Here is a 23,447-nt window from a genome sequence, read left to right as displayed (position 1 = left end):
TTTTTTAAGACGATTTTAAAGACGACTAATAATACAACGAAAACTATTTGATCGTCGAGTAAGAAACATGCGAAAGGATTGGAGACCACGAAGCTTCTTGTCATTAAGACGACTGTGCCATGCCAGTTGAAGTAGTTTACGACCGCAGGTGTACCTTGGAGAATGTCCCTTTACTCTGTAAGTGCCTTTCATCCCACCCTCACCTAGTCACGAAGAATTTTCTCTCTAGTAACTACGAGTTACTGTCACCACCTCTCCGTTCGGAAAGTTTGTCGCTTTTGTTGAATTCCAACGACGATCGATCGACGTACTCTAGGTAGTTCTTAAGTTACACGTAGGTAGACACAACTTTATGGGAACACAGAGGCGCCCAAGTCAGAGGTCAAGCGACTTCTACCACGATGACCTCCGAGAAAACAATGCTTAGTGTTATGGAGAGAGCGTAGAAGAGACCACGCAAAAGATTATTCGCACGCACAGCTTATTTCTTTTCTTTTTTGTATGACAAATTGGAATGTTTCGATCGTTCAAAAATTACTTGCAAATTTATTATATTTACGTATCTGTTACGTACAACTATGAGATTTATACGAATAAAATTGTTTACTTTTTTTACGTAGATGTTTCGTTATCACGATTAAAATTTATATTCGTTTATATATTATGAAGGTGTTGTTAAACACGTAATATATATATATATATATATATATATATATATATATATATGTGTTTATTTTTTTTTTCACGTAATGTTTCGTTAATTATTTCGTTATTGCAATTACAATTTGTATTTATTTATATATTATGAACACGTAGTTAAACGCTTAATATATATTATAAATACGTAATTATAATTTATAATTAATTGTAAAATTGTAATACATTTTTCGATTTTTTGAACTTTTTATACAGCTTAGATCGTAATTTCAAAAATTTCAAGATCATTCTTCATTGAGTGATTTCTATTATATAACTTATACTCTCGTATTTATCTAAAAATATTCATCACTCTCGGTAAAATATATCGCGAATTGGGGTTCTATAAATTATGCGAGATATGAAAAGAGAAATAACGAAGTAACAACTTTCTATCGTTATACGACCTTCTCAATAGAAATTCCAAGTCGTTGAAATCATGTGTTCTAGTTCGACAGGAAGACATACGCTCGCAATCGACATCGGTAAACCAAATAAGTAGTCTGGATAAGCGTTCGTTGGTATCTCTGAACAAAACTGGTTTTTCACCGACGACGGATGTCGTCGACCTTCTCCCATTCGAAAAGTCGATGATTTCTCGAAGGGTGAGACAGGATTGATACGAGACAAAATAGAATTTGCACGGGGAGAATTAGATGGATAGGTGGTACGAACATAACAGTATACCACTATATCCATAACGATCCGAATCCCGAGTTAACGATGTCTAACGACTGAGCATCACGATGAAAATCATCATTGAATCTCGATGCGAGCATGGATATTTCAGATGATCGAAGATGCTCACGTATCTCTCTCTCTCTCTCTCTCTCTCTCTCTCTCTCTCTCTCTCTCTCTCTCTGTCTTTCCTTCTATCTCTCTCTATCTCTTTCTATGCGCGAGTGTATTTAATAAAAGGCCGGATAAACCCAAAGAGAAAAGAAAAGAAAGAGAGAGAGAAAGAAAGAGAGAGAGAGAGAGAGAGAGAGAGAGAGAGAGAGAGAGAGAGAGAGAGAGATTCGAGGGAGAACCTGATATGGTAATGGTAAAATATGAAGACTACGAGGAGGTTTGTCGAGTTCGAAGATGGTATCGAAAGCAGGGAATAAGAACCAATGGAAAAAGAGGAGAGAGCAAGAGAGTGAAAGAGAAAGATGAAGAAGAAGAAAAAGCAGAAGAAGAAGAAGAAGAAGAAGAAGAAGAAGAAGAAGAAGATGAAGAAGAAGAAGAGGAAGAAGAAGAAAAAGATAAAAGAAAGAAAGAGTGAGAGAGAGAGAGAGAGAGAGAGAGCAATAGAAGGAGCAGCAACAGCAGCAGCGGCACACCGCAGTGCGGCTTTACGAGCGAGTCAATGACTCTCGACGGTCTCCATCCTCTCTCTTTCTCTCTTTCTCTCTTTCTCTTTCTCTCTCACTTCTTTCTGTATTTCACTGTCTCTCTCGTACACATCGTGGACCCGTGGAGCAACTTCCACGGCGGTGCAAACGCTTCAGTGCAAAAGCGAACGCGGATCTCCTTCTACGGGGTGTGGTCCCCTTTCTATGGAGATGATCTCCCCGCCACACCCCCATTGTATCGATCGGACCCATTGTTTCGAATCGCATACGTATGCTTTCGCGGTCGGACCTTTCGTCACTGACAATGAGAAGAAAAGCGCCGCGTGTGCGTGCACCCGCTTCACCGACCAAGTCGGGATGATAATAATATTGGATTTGTTATCTTTCTTTTTCCCTTCCTGACACTTCTCTGACGTTTCTTTCTTCTTATTTTCTTTTCACCGTTTCTTTACAATCATGTATCTACGTACACCCATTTATCTATAAATTATATACGAATAAATCGTATAATATGATTATTTTTATTTAAAGGAAGATACATGTAAGATGTATTTAAAGAAAAATTTAATCCGTTCGTAATAATATATATGTGATAATATGTATATGTATAAATATATATATATATATATATATATATATATATATATATATATGGTAATAAAGATAAATAAAATATTCAAAGTCCGTAATAAAGTAATTATTTTCTCATTCTGATTTAAATTTAAAAAATTTACTTCACATCATCCATGTTATCATTATAAGACGATTAAATATATTCAAAATAAATGCAAACTTTCGTAATGATCATATTACTTATTTGTTTTATTTAGTTATAACAGCTATACATAAGTACACGGATACGTACTTACGCATGTCGAACGAAAATGAAAATTATTCGTGAGTCGATCGAACGTTGTCGTTCTTGGGCGCGGCCTGCTACCAGCAACAACGAAGCGAGGCTCCCGTCCAGCTCGGTTTACATCGCGTGGGTGTGGATTTATCGTGCTTTTACTCTCTCTTTCTCTCTTATGGAAGGACAAAGAGAGCAAAGGATGCGTCCTGACACCCTCTCGTTTTTCCCTCTTCGTTGCTCAACGAAGGATAAATACGAGAGTCTCGGGAGACTTCGGAGATACTTGTTGGAAGAGTAGCTCTCTCTTTCTCTCTCTCTCTCTCTTTTTCTCTTTCTTTTTTCGTTGCTCTCGACGCCTCTACCATCTCTCACGGCTATCTCCCGTACTCTTCTGGACCATCCCGACGACTCACCTTCCTCGACATAATGAAGCCGCTTATGCTTTATGACGAGGCTCGGTCTGCATTATGCATCCCGCATAACACCCTTTCTTCTCCCCTTCTCTACCTCCCCTATCTCCTTTCTCCCACTAATACTCGCTCGACGCTTTCGGTTCGCCGAATTCCCTGGAGATTCTTGTTGTTACACGCCTTGTAACTTACGTTGAGTCCTCTCTACGGAGATAAAAGAGAGAGAGAGAGAGAGAGAGAGAGAGAGAGAGAGAGAGAGAGAGAGAGAGAATTTCGCGGATCGAAAGAGAAAGAAGAGGGTTCTTTGTCACATCTGCCTGGTTTTCATCGAGCACTGTTCGATGACTACTACTCGTGGGAAAGCTTTGTTGACTTGTTAGGAACGGATCTCCGTTTATATTTATTTACTCTTGTCGACGATGATCTATACGATCTATACGCGTGTCTCGTGTATCGGTAAGAAAACTCTGGTTTTATTATTGTTTTCTTTTCTTTTCGAATTAATCGAAAATTAAAAGCAAAGAAAGTTTTAAAGTCCGGTAATTAAAACGAAATCGTGATATTTTATATAATGTAAGAATTAAACAATTACTTTGCATTCTTAATAAAATTCTCTTTGCTCTTATTCATTGAATCTACGTAAGGAGAATCATAATGAAAATTCAAATGAAATTGTAAAATCGATAAAAAGTTATGTTTACAAGTTACTTTAAGCTTTCAAAAAAGATAAACAAAAACTAATAGAATTATATGTATATATTAACGTAGTTAAGATAATAATTATAAGAATCGTTGAGAGACGTTTTTTTAAATCTTCTTGGAAATAACAACAAGAAAGAAACTATTTCAAAGCTTTATAAGTCGTGCCACGTAAGCTAGAACTGGGTCTCGAGCTCATTTGTCCTACCCACGGCGTGCATTTACGAGAACAAAATGCCACACCAGGGACACCGATACCCACTCACGCGGGCGCACGAACAACGACCGGTATTCGTCACTGTCTCTATCTCGAAACGACGTTGGCTGGCTAAAAGGTTGGTTGGTTGGTTGCTTGCTTGGTTGGTTGGTTGGTTGGTTGCTTGCTTGGTTGGTTGGTTGGTTGTTTGGTTGGTAGTTGTCGAGCTAGCTAGAGTCGAGATTAAATGTCCTGCTTGGTTGGAACGTCCTGTCTCGGAAGCTCGTGCTAGCGCTTTTTCTTCGACATGAACGTTTTTAAAAGCAAACAACTGGAAGAAGAAAGAGAGAGAGAGAGAGAGAGAGAGAGAGAGAGAGAGAGAGAGAGAGAGACCGGACACCGGAAGATACCTCGAAGAAGAACGCTAATCGCAAAGAAGCATTTTTTTTTACCTTTCATACGATTTATCGATCGATCTTGTCCCCATCATGTATCTCGATGAGTTTGAAAACGACAGGATCTATTAATCCTGTTCTTACTTATCAATAAATTACATCATTTGTTTGTACCAACGAAGACTAATCCATAATTACGATATATACTCGTAAATTATCTAATGTAAATTATCTAGTTGTGAAAGATGTTTTCGATCTGTTCATTCTATAGTATTATTGTATAACACTAACATCTGTTAAAATTGTATAATTTGTAGATAAGATGAATCGAATCGAGATATGAGATATTTGTCGACGTATCGATGATTATCGAGTTTCTATCGATTGTGTATATGTGTTAATAACTATGATATGTGTATTAGTAATTATTTTAAATTCCATTAGTTTATAAATAATTGATAAATATGTGTATAAATAAATAAAATGATTTTATATAAATCGTTAATGTCACTTTTCGATAAAATAGAGAGAGGTTTGTATCTCGTCGACGTTTCGATCGAGAGATCTCCGTCAAAGATTAGGAGAAAGAAAGAGGCTGGGGTCCTCGCATCTCTTTTCTTACTACCACCTTCATCACCGTCATCACCACAACCACTATAACCACCATAACCACCACAACCTCCACCTACGAACGTGAGGAACGAAGTGTCACGACGATGGGACACGCACGACGAGAGCCTTGACAATGCGCGAGAACGTTTGCTGGACACGTCATCGCTGGCGCTTCCTTCTTCTCTAAGATCCTTCCTGGTTATTAATCTAAGGCGACACTGAGCGCGCTATGAAACACTACAAACTTTGCTACTAATTTGTTTCTATAAATTTCTTTTTAAAAACATGAACTTTGATCGACGATCAAAAAAAAAAAAAAAAAAAAAAGAAAAGAAGAAAAGACAGAAAAAAATTTCTTATCATATTTCTTTAAAATTAAGTATCTCTTTGAATATAGCACGTATATAAGATGCTTCTTAAAGTATCTCGACGATTTTACTTTACAAATAGATTTCTTTCGAATTCGAATATGTATCTCGAATATATATATATATATATATATATATATATATATATACATCAAATATATGTATATATTTATTTATTGTATATTTCTTATTTTTATTATTATTTATTATTATATATTATATTAGTATAACGATTCTTATACGTATATATGTATGATATATATATATACATATATAAATATAGATCTAGATATAGATATAAATATTTGAAAGGAATTCATTTCTAAAATAAAACCATCAAGATATTTTAAGAATCACTATATAATATACGTCATATCGAGCCACGGAGGAGTTGATTTGATAAAAGCTACCTTGCTAGTCCGGTCTCTATCTGATAAAGTCAGCTAACGCTATGTAAACTAATTCAACAATCTTCCAGAAAAATAATCAAAAAGTAATAGAAAAGAAAAAGAAAAAGAAAAAGATGAAAAATTAGTTGGAAGGTGAATCCTTCTCTCTTTCTCTCTCTTTCTCTCACTCTTTCTCTCACTCAATCGGTCAAGCGATTAATCTATGGACGCACAGGGTAATCGTTTAACTGGCGCTCGATAGAGCAGTTTCTAATTAGCGAAGCGGAATGGAGGAGGCGTGATCCGATCGCGAGACGAAGGAAATCTCGTCTGGAGCGACGATAGGAGCGTGCACGCGAGCTTGTGTGTATGTGTACGAGAGAGAAAGAGTAAGAAAGAGAAAGAGAGAGAGAGGAAAAGGAGAAACAGAGAGAGAGAGAGAGAGAGAGAGAGAGAGAGAGAGAACGAGGAGGAAGAACGCGAAGGAAAAGCAACACGAACGTAAAGAGTGCTCGTGTTCTTCGCTTCGGAAGAGTCGGATCCTGTAAATTGAACCATTAAAGGACAGATACGCGACCAAATCAAATCAACATCCTTAGTATATTAACCATGTTCTTCTATTCGATTCTTACAACATTTCTCCTAACTTTTTACGATTCTATACCGGATATTAATGTAAATAAAATGTTAATTTTTGTTAGTACACGCTCTAATCTAATTTATAATTCTTTTTTTATCGTTTCTTTATTATAATCTTAATTGTATGACAGATCTGAAAGTAAAGTATTCAACAAGACGTAAAAAAAGAGTGCAATTTGAAAAATAAAAGAGATGACGTGTACTAATGTTCTTTTTCTTTCTTTTTTTTTTTTTTTTTTTCTTTTTGCAACGAACAGAATATATACTCTCGAAGATGGAATCTCCTTGACACGTGATGTTTGATAGATCTGAAAGTAAAATATTCAACAAGACGTAAAAAAGACTTTAATTGGTAAAATAAAAGAGATGGTCTATACTGTTTTTTTTTTCGCTTTTTGTAACGAACAAAATATATATTCTCAAAAATGGAATCTCTTTGATCAGATGTTTCGTAATACAACGAATACATCCTTAACGATGCTATTTAAATTGTCGCGATCGAAATTTGTCGTCGAGTATTATATGGCTTTTATAACGCACGATTTTCTCTGGCACGTGAAAGGAAAAGCTATAAACGTTTAAATATACGTATGGTATGTAGGTATAAACGTTCGGGATAAACGTTCGTCGGATGCTGCGAAGGAACTTCGACTCGTGAAAGTTGACTATAACCGTTCGCACCTTGTTATGTCATACCGTTAGAGTGGCTCGAACGAGTATAAAACCGATAATAAAGTCTATATAAAAATAAGCGAGGATAATCGACGATCTAATAACAACGATTCTTATATCAAACGGAATGTGACATACGATATATCTTAAGAACTTTCATCAGAATTATTTACTTCTCTCTATCGAAATTAATAATAAAAAAAGAAAAAAAAAAATGAGAATAAACTTTCTAACTGGGTAACTAATAATTAATAATAAATCGAACGTCAGAGTAAGAATACATCATTAGACGTTGTTAAGTTTCAAATAAAATTCTTCGCGCAATAACGACGATTTCTTAAACGAATTTAAATATAATATACGAACGACTCGTTTCTCTGTCGAAATTAGAAAAGAAAGGAGAAAAAAGAATCGTATTGTTAATAAATCAAAAAAAAAAAAAAAAAAAAAAAGAATATCATTTGAGGAAAAATTTTGTTTATAGATTCAAGAAAATTTGACGAAATACTATCAATGATTCTTATACGAAAAATTTCATACAATATCGTACAAACTTTCATAACAACAACAACAACAACAACATATACTTCCTTCAAAATTAAAAAGAAAACAAGAGAAAAGGAGCATAAACTTTCTAATACATGCTATTAATAAAATTAAAAAAAAAAAAAGAAAAGAAAAAAAGAAAAGGAAAGGAAAGAAAAATAAAGAAAAATAAAAATAAAAGAAAAGAAGCATAATTAGATGCAAATTTTTGTTGGATTCAAGGAAATTGTAACAGACTTAAGTACAGGACGTTGTTGGTAATAATTCATAGAGATAAAAAGAGATAAAAAGACCGAGAGATAGAGAGAGAGAGAGAAAGAGAGAGAGAGAGAGAGAGAGAGAGAGAGAGAGAGAGAGAGAGAGAGAGGATAGGCAAGATCGAGGCGAGAGAAGAAGGACAAAAAGGATTATTCTCGAAGGAGCGTGCCTGAAAAGAGAGGCGTTTCTTCTTCCGCTATACTACCGCCGGTAATGATAGAATACAGGGGGCCTAGCTATGGTTCTCGTTAAAGGGGAAAAAAAAAAAGCCGGGAAGAATACCGAAATAAAATCCACTTCGCTTATAGTTATACGAGCGTTTCTTGAGTTATGGCTTTCGAGGTGAGCTTCTTAAACGAACGTTTTCCAACCTAAAGGAGAATAACGTGGCATTTTCGTGGTTAATGTAACCTCGTAAACGAAAGACGCCTCTTCCCTTTTCTTTCTAGGACGTCGAAGAACGGAAAAGAGAAAGAGAAGGAAGAGATATCCCCTTCAATTTTCTACGAAACTCGCCTACAGCTCTATTTCGTTTCCCGAGATGATCGTAAGGATATCCCCGATTTCGCCATTCGTTCTATACGATAATAATTAATCTAATTAATAGCTTCGACGTTTAACAAATCCGCAGAAATCGTTAAAAGGAATTCTGTTGGTCAAAGTTGAATGCGAATTATCTATGATCCAATATTAATCTATTTCGCGATAAAACGTCCCCTTCCTCGATTTAACGAGATCACGTAACGATCATAATTCTTATTTATTTGCGATAACGAAGGAAGTCGAAAAGAAGAAAAGAAACAAGAGAAAGGAAAAAAGCAAAAGAGAAAAGAAGACAAAAATGGGGTAAAGGTGAATTCTCGGTATGAAAAAAGGCTCACGCACGCGTTCGAAGGGTTCTTGCGTAGGTAAGAAAAGGAATATAAGAAAATAAGAAAGAGGAGGTGGAGGAGGAGGAGGTAGAGGAGGAGGAGGTAGAGTAGAAGTGTGGTAGGGTCGCTATGGTCGTGGTCAGCCTGGGAAAGAGAGGACAACGCATTGTGATCCAAGGAGCGAGGAGGCCACGCTAGGCTGACCCTAGGCTTTACATTAACCATCCAGCGTGTACACACGCACGTAAATGGCCGCGGTGTCGGCGTGCCACCCCTGCTCTCTTGGCCCTTCGAGATGGCCCTCGGTGGGCCCTCGGTGGCCCCTCGGTGGCCCTCGCGAGCCCTACCTGTTGTACCGGGTAATCGCTGCCCTGCCTACGAGCCTCCTCCTTTGTCTCTCTCTCTCTCTCTCTTTTTCTTTTTCTTTCCCTTTTTTCTCTCTTTCTTTCTATCTATCTTTCTTTCTTTCTTTCTTTCTCTCTCTCTCTCTCGCTCCTTCAAAAGAACGAACTTGCGCAACAGGCCCTCCAACGAGGAACTTTCTTACCCGACGTAAACAGACTGGAACGCGGAACGTTCTTTTCCAAAAGATACAACATTCTTTTCTCGTGAAAATTATCAAGCGAAAAGGAAGATCGTTTTACGCTGTTTTTGACATGTTTTCTTTCGAATATTCATATGTCATTGATCAAGAGAGAGTGAGAGTCTCACTGATTAACTGAGAGTTTAATATTTGAAAAAACAAAATGAAATTGTAACAATTTGAGAAATTATAATTAAAAGAAATTATAATTAAATGAAATTATAACGAATGGGTATACATATGTATATACATTATGTGACTTTGGTCACATATATGTGGATGTTCAGAGATATATGTGACAATACTTGTTTTATTAAACAGATGAAATTTGTTAAACAAATTCAACGATTGCTTTATGAAATTTTATTCGTGGACGAATGATTGTAAGAATTTAAAATTCGAAGAAAAAAATAAAGAAAATGTATAATAACGCGGAAGCATATATAGTATATATGTATATATACTGTACGATAAATCACATACTTAATTTTTAGTTTATACATACACCGAAAGATTCTTTCTATGAAAATTGTCAAACAAATTCGATGTTTTGGGCTACTTTTGAAATTCTTTCTTGTGAAAGGATATTTATGTGTGTGCACAGGAGCTATAAAAGTTTACTTTTAAATAATAATAATAATAATGTCTGGAATCATGAATATATAATATATATATATATATATATATATATATATATATATATATATATATATATATACATACATAATTTAGATTTTTATAATCACTAGTTCATACATAAGTACATTGTTCTCGACTAATCTTTATAACGAAAAATACTAATAATTTTTGTTATTAAAATTACACGCTGTACGATCGATTTAATTTTTCCTTCAATAAATATTTTCATTAATTAATACATTCTATCTCATTTCTTATCGTTAATTAAAGGATGATTTGTTCAGTTTAACATTGTTTAAAATGCAAATACCGAATCGATCGTAGATTAATTCGAGCAGGTTAAGGGAAACAGAGAGAAAAAAAAAATAATAAAGGTAAGCTACTTGAAAGATTCTTTCGAGCAACGGACTATCGAGTCACGGACACGGTCGAGGTCAAAGGAGATGGTGAAATACGCGAAAAGATCCCGCGCTCAGATACGAAATCTTTCGTCTTTCATGAAATTGGGTAGATCGTCGTGGCGATCGTGCGTTAAGATAAGTTAGAAAAAAATATTCTCGACGGACTACACTCACCTTCGGGACACAAGCACTGGTATTCGAGTTCGTCGATCGACCGACACGAGCCTCCGTTTTGACACGGCGATGGATCGCAGGGAATGTATTCGTTTTCGCAGTTCTGTCCTGTGTAACCGCTCGAACACATGCATCTAAACACAAAAAAGGAAAAATAAAAGAAAGTGGAACGAATTATTAACCAGAGAAATATCTCTTTTCTTTCTCTGGAAAAAAAAAAAAAAAAAAAAAAGAAAGAGAGAGAGAGAGAGATAACGAATTTTTTAACGTCACTAATTTTCCAATCTTTCGTTAATATTAATTACGTAAATAAATAAACAAATACAAAACAAGAAACAAACAAATTGATTAAAGATAAAAATAAAATGTTTTCGAAACAATGACGACTTACGGTCACAGAGAATTTTTAATTGTTCAATTTGTCGAGTCCCTTTCATTACCACGTATTAATCACAAAAATAAATGGAGAGATAAATAAGATAATTTGCGGAAAATGAAAATGTATAAATCTGTCAAGATGAATTTGAAAACAACGTGACGTAGAACTTAATATTCAATATTAAATAACATTACAATTTTTCGAATCCATTTCGTTACGATATATTAATTACAAAAGTGTTGAATTCAATTGTAGTTTTTTTTTCTTTCTTTCTTCTGTCTCGGTTGAAACGTCGTTACCGTTATACGATCGTCATAAATCTCGAATGGTCCGCAATTGGTAGGAAAGAGACTCGTCAGAAAATTACGTAGTTCCGGAACACATGTGCCGCATATGTCCGGATCTTTCGGCGTATCCTTTTATTTCTCTAATTATTAACGCCACCCACGGTCACATGATTTCATCGAAATGAAACATAAAAAGTCATATACATACATACATACATACATACATACATAAATAAATAAATACATACATAAGTACATCGTAAATAGATACATATAATACATAAATACGAAGTTAAATACGATAATGTCCGCTAGCAGGAATCTATTCGATCGTAAAAAATTTATGAGATTAAAAATATCTATAATTTATCATTTTATCGTTATTGATTAAGAGAGAAAGAGACGAATGAATAATTTTTTTCTCCTTCTCTCTCTCTCTCTCTCTCTCTCTCTCTCTTATCCAATAAAAGTCGAAAATGAGTTTTCGCGCGAATAGCGCGAAGAAAACGCAACGGACCGAGACGTAAGGTAAGTTTTGATAAAGAATGTATAAATATTTCCAAACGATCTTTCCATCTCTCTTTCTCTCGCGATAGTAGTAGTGGTTCTCCCTCTCGTAATAACTTGACACTTGGAATACGAGTCGACGACCGTGGCGATCAATATTTATAATACCGGTTAAAGGAACGATCCACGCGTGAAAGCACGTCGCGAAGCAAGCGCAAAAAGCAAATTACGCAGCGTCCTTCTTAATGCGATCTATCTGTATCCATGTTATATGCGTATTAATAAATCCAGCTGGATGGTCCTACGAGAAGGATGAAAAAGTCGACGGGTAACTAGATACTCGACGATTACTTTTACCATATCGATTCTATTCGACATATATATATATATATATATATATATATATATATATATATATATATCTCTTTTTTTCTCTATACTCGTTATCCTGATTGATCCTTCTGACGATGGACGATGATCGATAATCTCGAATTAGTCTAGAGATTATTTCTAAGCTTTCCGTAGAGATATGTTTTTAAACGTAACATTTGTTATTATACTTCTACGTATAAATCAAATTTATTATTTCTCGACTACTAATAATACATACATATGTGTGTGTGTGTGTAATAATGAATTATAACCCTTAAGAATGTAATTCGCAAAATGCGTGAAAAAGATCTAATTTTTCATTAAATGTGATAAAAGTTGTGTTATGATAATGTGCGATTTCTATTTATGAAAAATCAAATCATGCATTATATGGTTAAATCAATGAATATAAGACAACGTATAAGTTAAACACGTTAAAATATTATATATGAAACAAGATGAGAATGAAATCGATCGTGTTATTAACGAGATAAAACGCATATATATATATATAAGATGTAAGAAAGAACAAAAAAAGGATAAAACAATGGATATAAAACGCACCTCACGCGTAGCACCAGTAGAAGCACCAAAAAGATGTGCGTGATATCCATTTTCACTGGTAATCGGTGTCCTCGAGACGCAGGAAGACGTACTCCTCATATTTCGACGACACCTTCGCTAATGTTTACGCCATTCTCCATTGATGACAATTCACAATCTCCTTCTCTTATCCTTAATCTATCCTTCCAATAATATAAACACCAATGATCACAGCCAAACGACAATAATACACGGAGCACTGACCGAACACGATAATAATAATAATAATAATTGATTATCGATCATTCACCTTTGTTCACACGTTAAACACCTTGATAGTAACACGTTAAGGATAGAAGAAAATTAAAAGAACTAAAATTACAAAAAAAATAATAAAAAAAAAAACAATAATAATAATAATAATAATAATAATAATAATAATCGACAAATAATTTACAAAGAGAGAGAGAGAGAGAGAGAGTTGCGATTCGAAGATAAAATGTCAGCAGTCTCTCGAATCGTCGTCACCGACGTAACGTCGAGGCTCGACGTATCGTTACACCCCCTCTACGCCCCATTCTCACGAATTTATCGTCAACTTTGCAGAGAGAAATAGAGACAAAGAGAGGTAGAGAGGGAGAGAGAAAGACAGGAAAAAAATAGCAAAGTAAGGAAAGTCCTTTTTTTGTTTGGTTACACTAGATTTTCCGTCGCGAGCATGCGCACACGCGAACCAGCCGCGTCGCTCGCCGACGGTCACGCGAAGCGGTCACTTGAGAATCTTTGGCGACTTGAAGATTAAAACAGTGATCGAGCCATTTGTTTCGGGTATAGAGTTAACGATTATCTTCTCTCTTGACTTCTCTTACTATTTACAATCCCATTTAACACGAAGGTACGCTCGTTCTTGACGTCTGTGTCAAACACCTGTATCAGAATCGGACCGATCGGTGTTCTTTTTTAAATTCGAAAAGGTAGCGCACACGCGCACGTAACACTGTCTCGATTCTTTCCCTTTTCTCACGTAATTCAACGTAAACGCGATGAGACGAGCACGATCGTTGTTTTGGTAATCGTAAGAAGAAAGAAAGAAAAAAAAAAAGAAAAAAATAAATAAACAGAAATAGAAAACAACAACGTACACTTATCTTCCCGGTACTCGATAATAAAAGTTATCTCGAGGACACTCCATCTCAGTCATTTAAGTCACGAAAGATCTCGATAAAATAATCTTATTCGATACGAAGAAATCGAATATGCACAATGGCAAAACGCTTGTGAAGGTTATTGCCACGAGAAGGACTCGATTGAAAAAGAACAAAAATATATATATATATATATATACATATATTTTTTTTTCGAGTTAATATTACGCGACGACGTATCACCGAACGAGTCTTCCCTTTCGATCGCCCTTTAAACCACCCACGAGCAAACACAAATTTTACGTCGAACACTTATTTTCGCGCCTAATCTCAGGAGTTACGTCTCCGAGTATCCACTGTGTAAGGTGGTTCAAACTCAATGAGTTCGACAGAGAAACACACGAACGTACGTCCTTCTCGGGCGACTAGCGATGAACTAAGCTTATCTTCCGGATAGAGCCGCTCAGAGGGCGCCACAATCGTGGCCTACCCTCCCCCTTCAAAGTACGGGCCCAGCTCTCCCCGGTCGACTCGTTCTACGGTCTCTACACGACTATATTTCTCTCTCTTTCTCTCTCTCTCTATTTTATCGTTCCTTCTCCGTCATTCGGTTCTCCTACCCCACTGCTGGGACCCTATAGCCAATTCTCTCTCTCTCTCTCTCTCTCTCTCTCTCTCTCTTTCGCGTGAACGTTCACCGAACTACCTTCGGCTCTTTCCGTCACCCTTCGTTCGACTTCGTTGTGAGTATATTCTATCTTCCTCTCTCTCTCTCTCTCTCTCTCTCTCTCTCTCTTTCTCTCTTCCATCAAGTAAGTCCCCCGTTCGCAGAAGCAATATGGTCCTCATTGCTCCCGGGTCTCCGCTACGAGTCGTTACTTTTTCGTGGATGCCGCGTGTCCCCTTGTTTCGGTACGTTTATACCGATAATATTATGTATTATTCTAGAGATCATTTTTAAAAATCAAGATGTCGTCGTTGAGTCTAAACTCGATTTTACCGATGTCTTTATTGCGGCATTTAAATCGAGAATTCGAATGACTTTTTCGAATTATTTACGAAGCGAGTATTACAAAGTAATTTCTTCGTTGTCTTTATTTTATTTTGTAATTTTTTTTTTTTTTTTTCGTTATTTATTTTCGTTAGGGTTTAGAAAGTTTGACTTCGTTTTTATGGGATTTATCACTGCGTAACATTCCCAGGCTTTATTTGCATATTGAATACTCGGTAGAATTAACAGTATAGTTACGCGAAAGAGGGTGAGAAGTAAGAGAGAGAGAGAGAGAGAGAGAGAGAGAGAGAGAGAGAGAGAGAGAGAGAGAGAGAGAGAAAGAGTGTAAATAAATTAATTATATACTACGATAAACTAGACGTGAGATAATTAAAATGCTGGAATAAAGAGTGGCGTAAAAGTTGATGCGAAATACAGAGCATGAGATTAACGTCGAGCATAATATTAATTTTAACCATGAGATTAATTTTGAACATGAGAATTCATTATCAATGGACCTTTTATTCGTCGAATTAAAATATTATACGAACATGTAAAAATTTGAATAAATATGTTAGAAGTTTACATCGCGTATGAAATACTCGACGATGATAAATGTCTACCGATTAAAGGATCTACTTCTTGTAGCACCAATCGATCAGTCCATTGAAAATTTTCATTTTCTCTTATTTGCCCGTATTCTGTAATGCTAAGTCACAGGAAGCGTTCTTTTCGATGTTAATATATTTCGCGTTGTGCTTCGAAGCGTTAAGGGGGATGATCCGGATTTCTCTTCTCGACGGGGTGCAATTGCCTGTAGGTACGAACCCTAAGGGCTTTGGTTTCGAGGGTGTCTCTCGGCCCTATGTAACTCTTCCCTCCTCTCCTCCCCCTCCCCCCATTTCTTATAATCCATTACTTCGAGTGACTGACTATCAATGATTTCCGATCGGTTCAATTCGTCAAAATTGTCTACATATGTATAAGTATATGTATATATATATATGTATGTATATATATGTATGTACTCCATGTCTAATTTTCTTCATCCTATCGATCATAAGGGTATGTGATTTTCAAAATAAGAATTTGAGGGTGAACGAGAGGATAGAAACACGTGTCAAAGGGTGTAACATCTCGAAGGCATTTTAACCCTTACGTGTTAAGATCGTATCTAAAATAAGTAAAATTTAGAAAGCGAAGTTTCTACAGAATTAGAGTTGACTTTTTTAGGAATCTTGAAACGCGTGTGTACGTATACTAGATCGTTGAGAAAAAAAAAAATAAGGGAAAAAAAAGAAAAGAAAAAGAAAAACAAGAAACATCATCCGTCAAAGGACGATTTAGGAACCAGTCCCCTCGAGAGATCTGGTTTTCGACTTCCAGACGTGCAACGTTTTTAAAATCATTGGTATCTTCCTTTGATCTCCGCTCGTCGCTTATTTGAAATGCCTAACAATAAGAAGGAACTAGCGAATGAATAAATATTTCAATCGCGGAAGGACTCGACGTACATAAATACCATACCATATACATATACATATATACGTACATTTATATTAATGATTTTTGAAAGTATAATAGATAGAGAAGATGCCGAGCATCTCTTCGTGACTAGTTGGAATTTTTTTTATCTCGATAGACGAGAACTCGCGAGGGTCTCCGTGGCCAGCATAATTTCGTCATTCGATTCGACGTCCTGTTATTTTGTTTCCTTCGGTCGTATCGTCGAAAAAACACTAGAGAAAGAGAGAAAGAGAGAGATTGACCGAGAGAAGTGGTCGGAACGGAATAAAGAAAGTTTCGAAATGGAGGTGCTGGACGGGTAGACCGATTCGCGGTCATTTTTCAAGAGAAGATGGCGGAATGGTAGGGAGGAGTTAAGAGGAAGGAAGTATCGCGACAAAAAAGTCGCTTTTTCGGACGGCTCGGACCTTAATGCGTCTTCTGGGTTGTCGGTGAAAAAGAGTAGGATACTTGGGAGGAGACGAAGGACGACGAGAAAAGAGAAAACAGAAAAATAAGGAGTATAAGAGAGAGAGATAGATAGATAGAGAAAGAGAGAGAGAGAGAGAGAGAAAGAGAGAAAGAGATTAATCGAAAAATCAGTATAGGGTAGAGAATGTATCCAAGATAGGAGCTGTTTTGTCATTAGCGGTTCCGAAAATTGCCGTTATGGAGTCAATTCGTTTGGTAGGATTTAATTGACGTTAAATTGGAGCACGGAAGGATGAAGATTGGATCGATGATCGCGATCGCGAAATGCCCGTCCGCTTCATCTTTGCTTCTCTCGGGAGAGAGTTTCTGTCCTTTTCTTCATCCTTACTTCTCGATCGTCTCTTTACGAGCCCATCAAATTACGCGATGAAAACGTTCTTGTAAAGGAATATTAAACGGCCCTTCGCTTAATAACCTTCCTCTCCCTACTTTGTTTCTTCGTCTCGCTCGATCTTACCTCGAACGCACGATCTCGATCCTTCTCATTAAGTACGTCCTTAGGAAGTGAGCAAGCGACGCTCGATCCACGGCGTTGTTACATCCACGCGTAGACTTTTCGTTCCTTTTTTGTGTCTTTCTTTTTTCCTTTTTTCTTGTTTTGTCTTTCTTTTCTTTTCTTTCCTTTTCTTTTTTTCTTTCTTTTCCTTTTGCCAACGATTCGGACGGTAAGAAGTAATTTTGGTGAAAAAAGCCATGCCGGAGTATCTACGTCGGGCTCACATGAATCGGAATTTTAATGGGATTCGAAAGGGTACTACGTTTCACTCGGTGTTCTTCTTAATATGTATATGAAGGATAATATTCAACGCGAGGACGATGGATGGCGTTATGTAAAACAAGGTTCAATTATCTAACCCCGATGGAAATCGCAGGAAAAATGGATTCCCTAGGTCATGAAAAAAAAAGAAAAAGAAAAAAAAATAACGGAAACTACTTATATGTACGTACGTGTATACAGTTTTTTTTTTTTTTTTTTTTATACTCGTGACAGGATACAGCGAATCATTCGCGATCTATCTCTCTCTTTTTCTCTCTTTTTCTCTCTTTAGAATCTGTTCTTTCTTTTTTTTATTTTTTTATTTTCATAATCGTCATCATTATCTAATGACACGCGAATAGATATGTTAGTTATACGTTTCAATTTCTACGAAATCTCCCAATGACATATTAAACGCAATTTGATTAATTATACAAGAATTTATTATTATGTTTCGTTTGTACGAAAGTACTATTTATGTATTATGTTTCCTCCATCGATAAATTTGATTCTCATTTATTATCAAATTTACGATATAAGCTGAATCGTAAGATACAAAAATCATTGATAAACTCAAAGGAAATTGAATTTATTTACGACGCGTAATCTTTTAAAACGCGTGAAAGAGTCTGATCACATTTACAAAAATCGTCGTAACACAAAAAATACACATTTTCTTTTGTTCACGATATATTATCTCAATTTTCAACAACTTGTATGATATAAATAAACAAATGGTTTTGTTAAATATTCATTTCCGTCGTAACTGTTCGATTCAAAAATATATGATACAACAGTCCGAATATTTAGAGTTATCGACTATATAAAATGTTAGAAAATTTTATTTTACGTAATTAGAAACAATGGATCACGCGTCAAAACGATAGCAATCGCATAAATATTATAAATCGTGTAACAGAACGAGTCGTTCTTTTTAGGTATGCGCGAGAATCCTCAATTATGTCTGATTAATCGCGCCCTCGTCGAGGCCACGATTAATTCCGCGTTGAGCATTGTGTGTCCGCTGTTCGTCTATGACGTAAACGGATGCATCGTGCGTAAAGTAAGGAGCATATCGCCGGATTAACGCGACTAATGGAGAACGCACCACCGACCGGCCGCTTTCCCACCGACGTAATTGCCTGAATTGGTTCGACTCGATAATCGTTACGTCAGTTCGTGTCGAGTCTTCCACGCGCATGTGCAAGGCGATTATTTTCTCCCTTAAAATTCTGTCCAAATTTTCAACCTTTCCATTTTATTCCTCTACGTTTAGAAATTAAAGGAAATTATTTTCTAAACGAAATATAAATTTGCTTGTTAGAAAATGATAGAACACGAGTGTTCTACTGCTCGATAAAAATTTTGTAATATGACGGATATAAATTTACTTATTATTCATATTTTATGTTATATTATATCATTTGATTTGCGGGAAGATTTATTGAGTCTGAAATAATCATTTTAGTTTGGCTCAAAATTTTATATTATAGGAAAAAACAAATGTACGTTTCGTAAAATTTGTTATAACTGTTAAGATCTAACGAATAATAGAATCATCGATAATATTGAAGAAATTTGAATTAGACTATTACGTTATTACGGTATCGTTATTTTATAATCTTGAATTTCATCATCGAAATAATAATTCACATTAGTATCTTCATAAAAAATCTAATCGCACAATATCATCGACATAAATATAAATGTATCGATTATATTTTGATTTCGATTATATTTTGCATTTTTTTTTTTTATGTTGGTTGTTTCTGAAGAAAAAATAGAAAGATCATAGATCGATCATTCGTCTGCGCTATTTATTGAATTAGTTTGTGCACGCGTGTGCAATCGGTCTGATAATCACAAGCAATATCGTTGAGACAGGAATTATTACGTCACCCAAAGCGCTAATTTCGTTCTTGCGGTGATACTTCATCGTTCTGCGAGGTCGAGCTCAATTATCCAGCATCGATAATCGCCGCCAATAATCGACGGCACTTGCACGCCCTCCTAGAAAGCTATTTGAACTCGGTCATGTTGATTTATGGATGAGGTAAGGAAAGGTGTCGTTACGAAGAGATATCTATCCTTCGATTGACGTATAAATAAAATATAAAAAAAGATGAATTACAAATGTACAATATTTTTCTAAATCGCCGACATAATTTGTTAAATTTTCTAATAATTTCCTCGAACTAACTTAAAAGATACAAAGACAAAATATCGTACCTAATTGTGTGTTCTTGTTAATTTAAAGAAAAGGAAGAAAAAAAAATATGTAATAAGAAATAACAAAGAAAAAAAATTTAACACCGAGTTCGTTCAAAATTTCGAATTAACAATGGACCCTTCAAATGTAACTTACTCAGTCAAGGTTTCATTTCGAGAAGAAGACCGATATATCAAAGAACAATGAGAAGATACCTTTGAGCTCTAACAAAATATGAAGTTCTCGTTGAGAAAGTTGGCTCGTGACGTAACAAATAGTTAACTCGAATGCCGTAGTTGAATCGTCAAACTTTGAAGGAAAGGAAACTACATAAACGACGTGGTCTTTGAAAGGTTCGCTATTCGGAGAACAGGAATAAAATGGTTGGAGTTATCTACGAAAAAAAAGAAAAAAAAAAAGAAAGAAATAGAAAAAGAAAAAAGAAGAGAAAAGAAAAGAAGAAAAAAGAAAAGAAAAGAAAAGAAAAAAGATTTGTAAGGGTATTCGAGCACGCGTGCCAAGAAGAAAGAGAAGGAGGAGAAGAGTAGTATTCTTCTTCTACGTTGGCAGAGCACAAAGAAGAAGAAGAAGAAGAAGAAGAAGAAGAAGAAGAAGAAGAAGAAGAAGAAGAAGAAGAAGAAGACGAGGTAACGTCGTCTAATGGTGCTCAAGCTTAACGACGTCGTCGTCGGCTACGTTATTCGGAGGAAATTCGAAAATGGCGCGTTCGGTATGCCGAGCACGTAGTTATCGGTTGCTCTCTACCGAGGAAACAGGTTCCTCGGATTGCTCGAGATCCTTATTTTTTCTTTCCATCAGCAAAAGCAGCAACGCCAACAGTGAAGAGTCCTTTCCTTCCTTCCTTCCTTCCAACGAAGGAACGAAGGTTTCATGGACGCTCGTCGACCTACCTGACCTCTTGCTGAGAGCTCTAGGTCTCCTTTATTGCGCCTCGAAACACTACAAGAAGCCTAAACTCGAGCAAATTCGACCTTCCTACACAGGATTTCTTTAACAACTGAAACTGATTCTTCTACTAAGTATTTAATAATCTCTCTTTTTTTCTTCCTTTTTTTCTATTTTTCAAATTATTCGTATCGTAAACATATATCCATCTTATTTCATTTTTATCTTTTTTTATTTTCGAAAATTAACGTAAGTTTAAGTATCTATCTGTCTTATTTGATATTTTTCTTTATTATCAAACATTATTGTATTATTAGTTTATAGAAGATTAATTATATGTTACGTATATAATTTTGTTTTTATTAGGTCAAGCAAATTGGATTATAAAAGATTCATCGTTTTATGTTCAATATATTTTAGAAATAATAATATACGTATACACGTGTATATGTATATATATATATATGTATGTATGTATGTATGTATGTATGTATGTATGTATGTATGTATGTATGTATGTATGTATGTATGTATGTATGTATGTATGTATGTATGTATGTATGTATGTATGTATGTATGTATGTATGTATGTATGTATGTATGTATGTATGTATGTATGTATATGTAATAAAAAAATAGAAATAATTCAAGGTGGTCGAGATAATTATCAAAGCCACACCCGGCTGTCTATTATTGACATATAGAAAAATACGTTTCTTTATGTTAATAAGGTGAAAAATGATTCTTTGATGTGAACGATGAGACAATCATTCTGAGTTTTATAACTATACTTAAGCATGTATAAATATATGTATATATGTATGAACTTATAAATGTTTTGCTCGAATGATTTCATTGGAATAATTACATCGAGTTTATTTTCGAACTGATGAAGGTGATAACATAAACCTATAAGAAAAAATCTTCATGGTGAACTTCGTGATCGTTGTAAAAGATTTCTTATCAACGATGGACATTTTTACAAAGTTTGAACGTCAATTATAAAATTTTGTGAATTTTAACAACGATCACATGCTACAAAATTATAATCTCTTATCAACATTTATCAACATTTATCGTGAGTCCATCGAAGAAGGTTAAGAAGGTACGCCATTTACTTTTCCTTTTGACTCGCCTCCGCTCAATTAAATTCCACTTCGGGCAGATTATTTCATAAATCACATCCTTCCCCTAACACGTGCGCTCGCGCGCACACTCTTTCTCTTTCTCTTTCTCTCCCTCTTTTTTCTTTTTCTCTATCTCTTTCATGTTCACTCACCCACCATGCCAGTTTATAGCCCTGAATCCATATCGATATATACCTACCCCTTCAAGCGGACAAGATGAATGAAGAAATGAAACGCGAAAAGTTAATATCCCACGACGAAGTGTAAACGAGTATTTATGCGTGCAACATTCGACCCGAGATCCGGTTAACAACTTTACATTGCTTTTAATATTTTCTTGAATTCCAACAAATGTTCGTTCGGTAAGGTCGACTTGTCGACCTGTGTTGTAATTTAGATTAAAAGAAAGATAAGCGCGAGTTAAATTGCGTTAAAGAACGATTATTTTCGATAAATAATATTTAATAATGATGAAACTGAAGGTAAATCTATAGATCTTAACGAATCATAAAAATCTAATATATACATACACATTGTGTATATAAATTTATTATATATATATACATAGATTTATAAGTATATATGTGCATATATGCATGTATATATACAGATATATATAATATATATGTATATATATATATATATATATATACAGATTTTATACAGATATATTATCTATTATCATAGATGTATACCATTTATACAAATATACAGAATATATATATATATAAATTTATATATATATATATATCTACATTGTAATATAAAACGTAAATAAAAAGAAAACTGATAAAATAATTAATACGATCCACTCTAATGACTTTTAATGATTCTATAAAACGCAAAAACAGATTATAATTAACAATTGAAAGGAAACGATCGATCCTAATGAATTTTCAATCATTCCATTAAACGTACGACACATCTATGATTAACAAATTAAAATAATATAAAAAAAGAATTTTTTACGAAGTCTCTTATAATAAGATCAATCTTTCACAGAATATGATTCAATGTTTCCGAATATAGATCACGTTCGATAGATCGAAATATTTGTAAAACGTTAAACGAATCTTTATCTCGTGTCAGGACACGAGCTCGCGTAAATTTTCTCGCTATAAGGCATTTGTCCTCGGCAAGATACATGATCCGCCCTCGTCCCTCGATCGACCATAACTATTTAATAATATAGTAGCTCCTACCTGTACCACCTGGCGGTCAGACTCGGCGGTCAGCCGTGGCACATCAAAGTCTTTATTAGCCTCGATCGAGCGTTATTGCTCCTCCGTGCACGCTCGCAAGAATCTACGGCTATTCGAGGACGCGATCGGTATCGCGATGAGGGAACTCTTGGTGCTTTTAACTCGCCTAATCGCGTCACGCCTACATTCTTTGTGCTTCTCGATTTTTCTTCATTTCGTTCAATATACATACATATCGATACGAAATGATTTCTTAAGAATCTTTTCAATTTTCTTTTTTTTTTT

General features: G+C 35.2%; 1 protein-coding gene across 2 annotated transcripts in view; it reads right to left on the bottom strand.

Moving 5' to 3' along the window:
* LOC122631216 (neurogenic locus Notch protein) overlaps positions 1–23,447 on the bottom strand; it is a 191,085-nt gene that overhangs the window by 73,027 nt on the left and 94,611 nt on the right. The window contains exons 1-3 of one of the 2 annotated variants that reach the window (XM_043816634.1): positions 13,970–14,154; positions 12,849–13,199; positions 10,740–10,873 (exon numbers count right to left, since the gene is read on the bottom strand). In XM_043816634.1, coding sequence (XP_043672569.1) covers positions 10,740–10,873; positions 12,849–12,898 — 184 coding nt within the window. In that variant the 5' untranslated portion in view covers positions 12,899–13,199; positions 13,970–14,154. Of the gene's footprint in view, positions 1–10,739; positions 10,874–12,848; positions 13,200–13,969; positions 14,155–23,447 lie in introns of those variants that run through there. The other variant, XM_043816625.1, reaches the window with a different exon arrangement.

This window comes from Vespula pensylvanica, chromosome 1 (assembly GCF_014466175.1).
Source record: "Vespula pensylvanica isolate Volc-1 chromosome 1, ASM1446617v1, whole genome shotgun sequence".
NCBI lineage: Eukaryota > Metazoa > Arthropoda > Insecta > Hymenoptera > Vespidae > Vespula > Vespula pensylvanica.
Note: the sequence above shows the minus strand (reverse complement) of the source record. Positions and strands in the feature narration are given on the sequence as shown.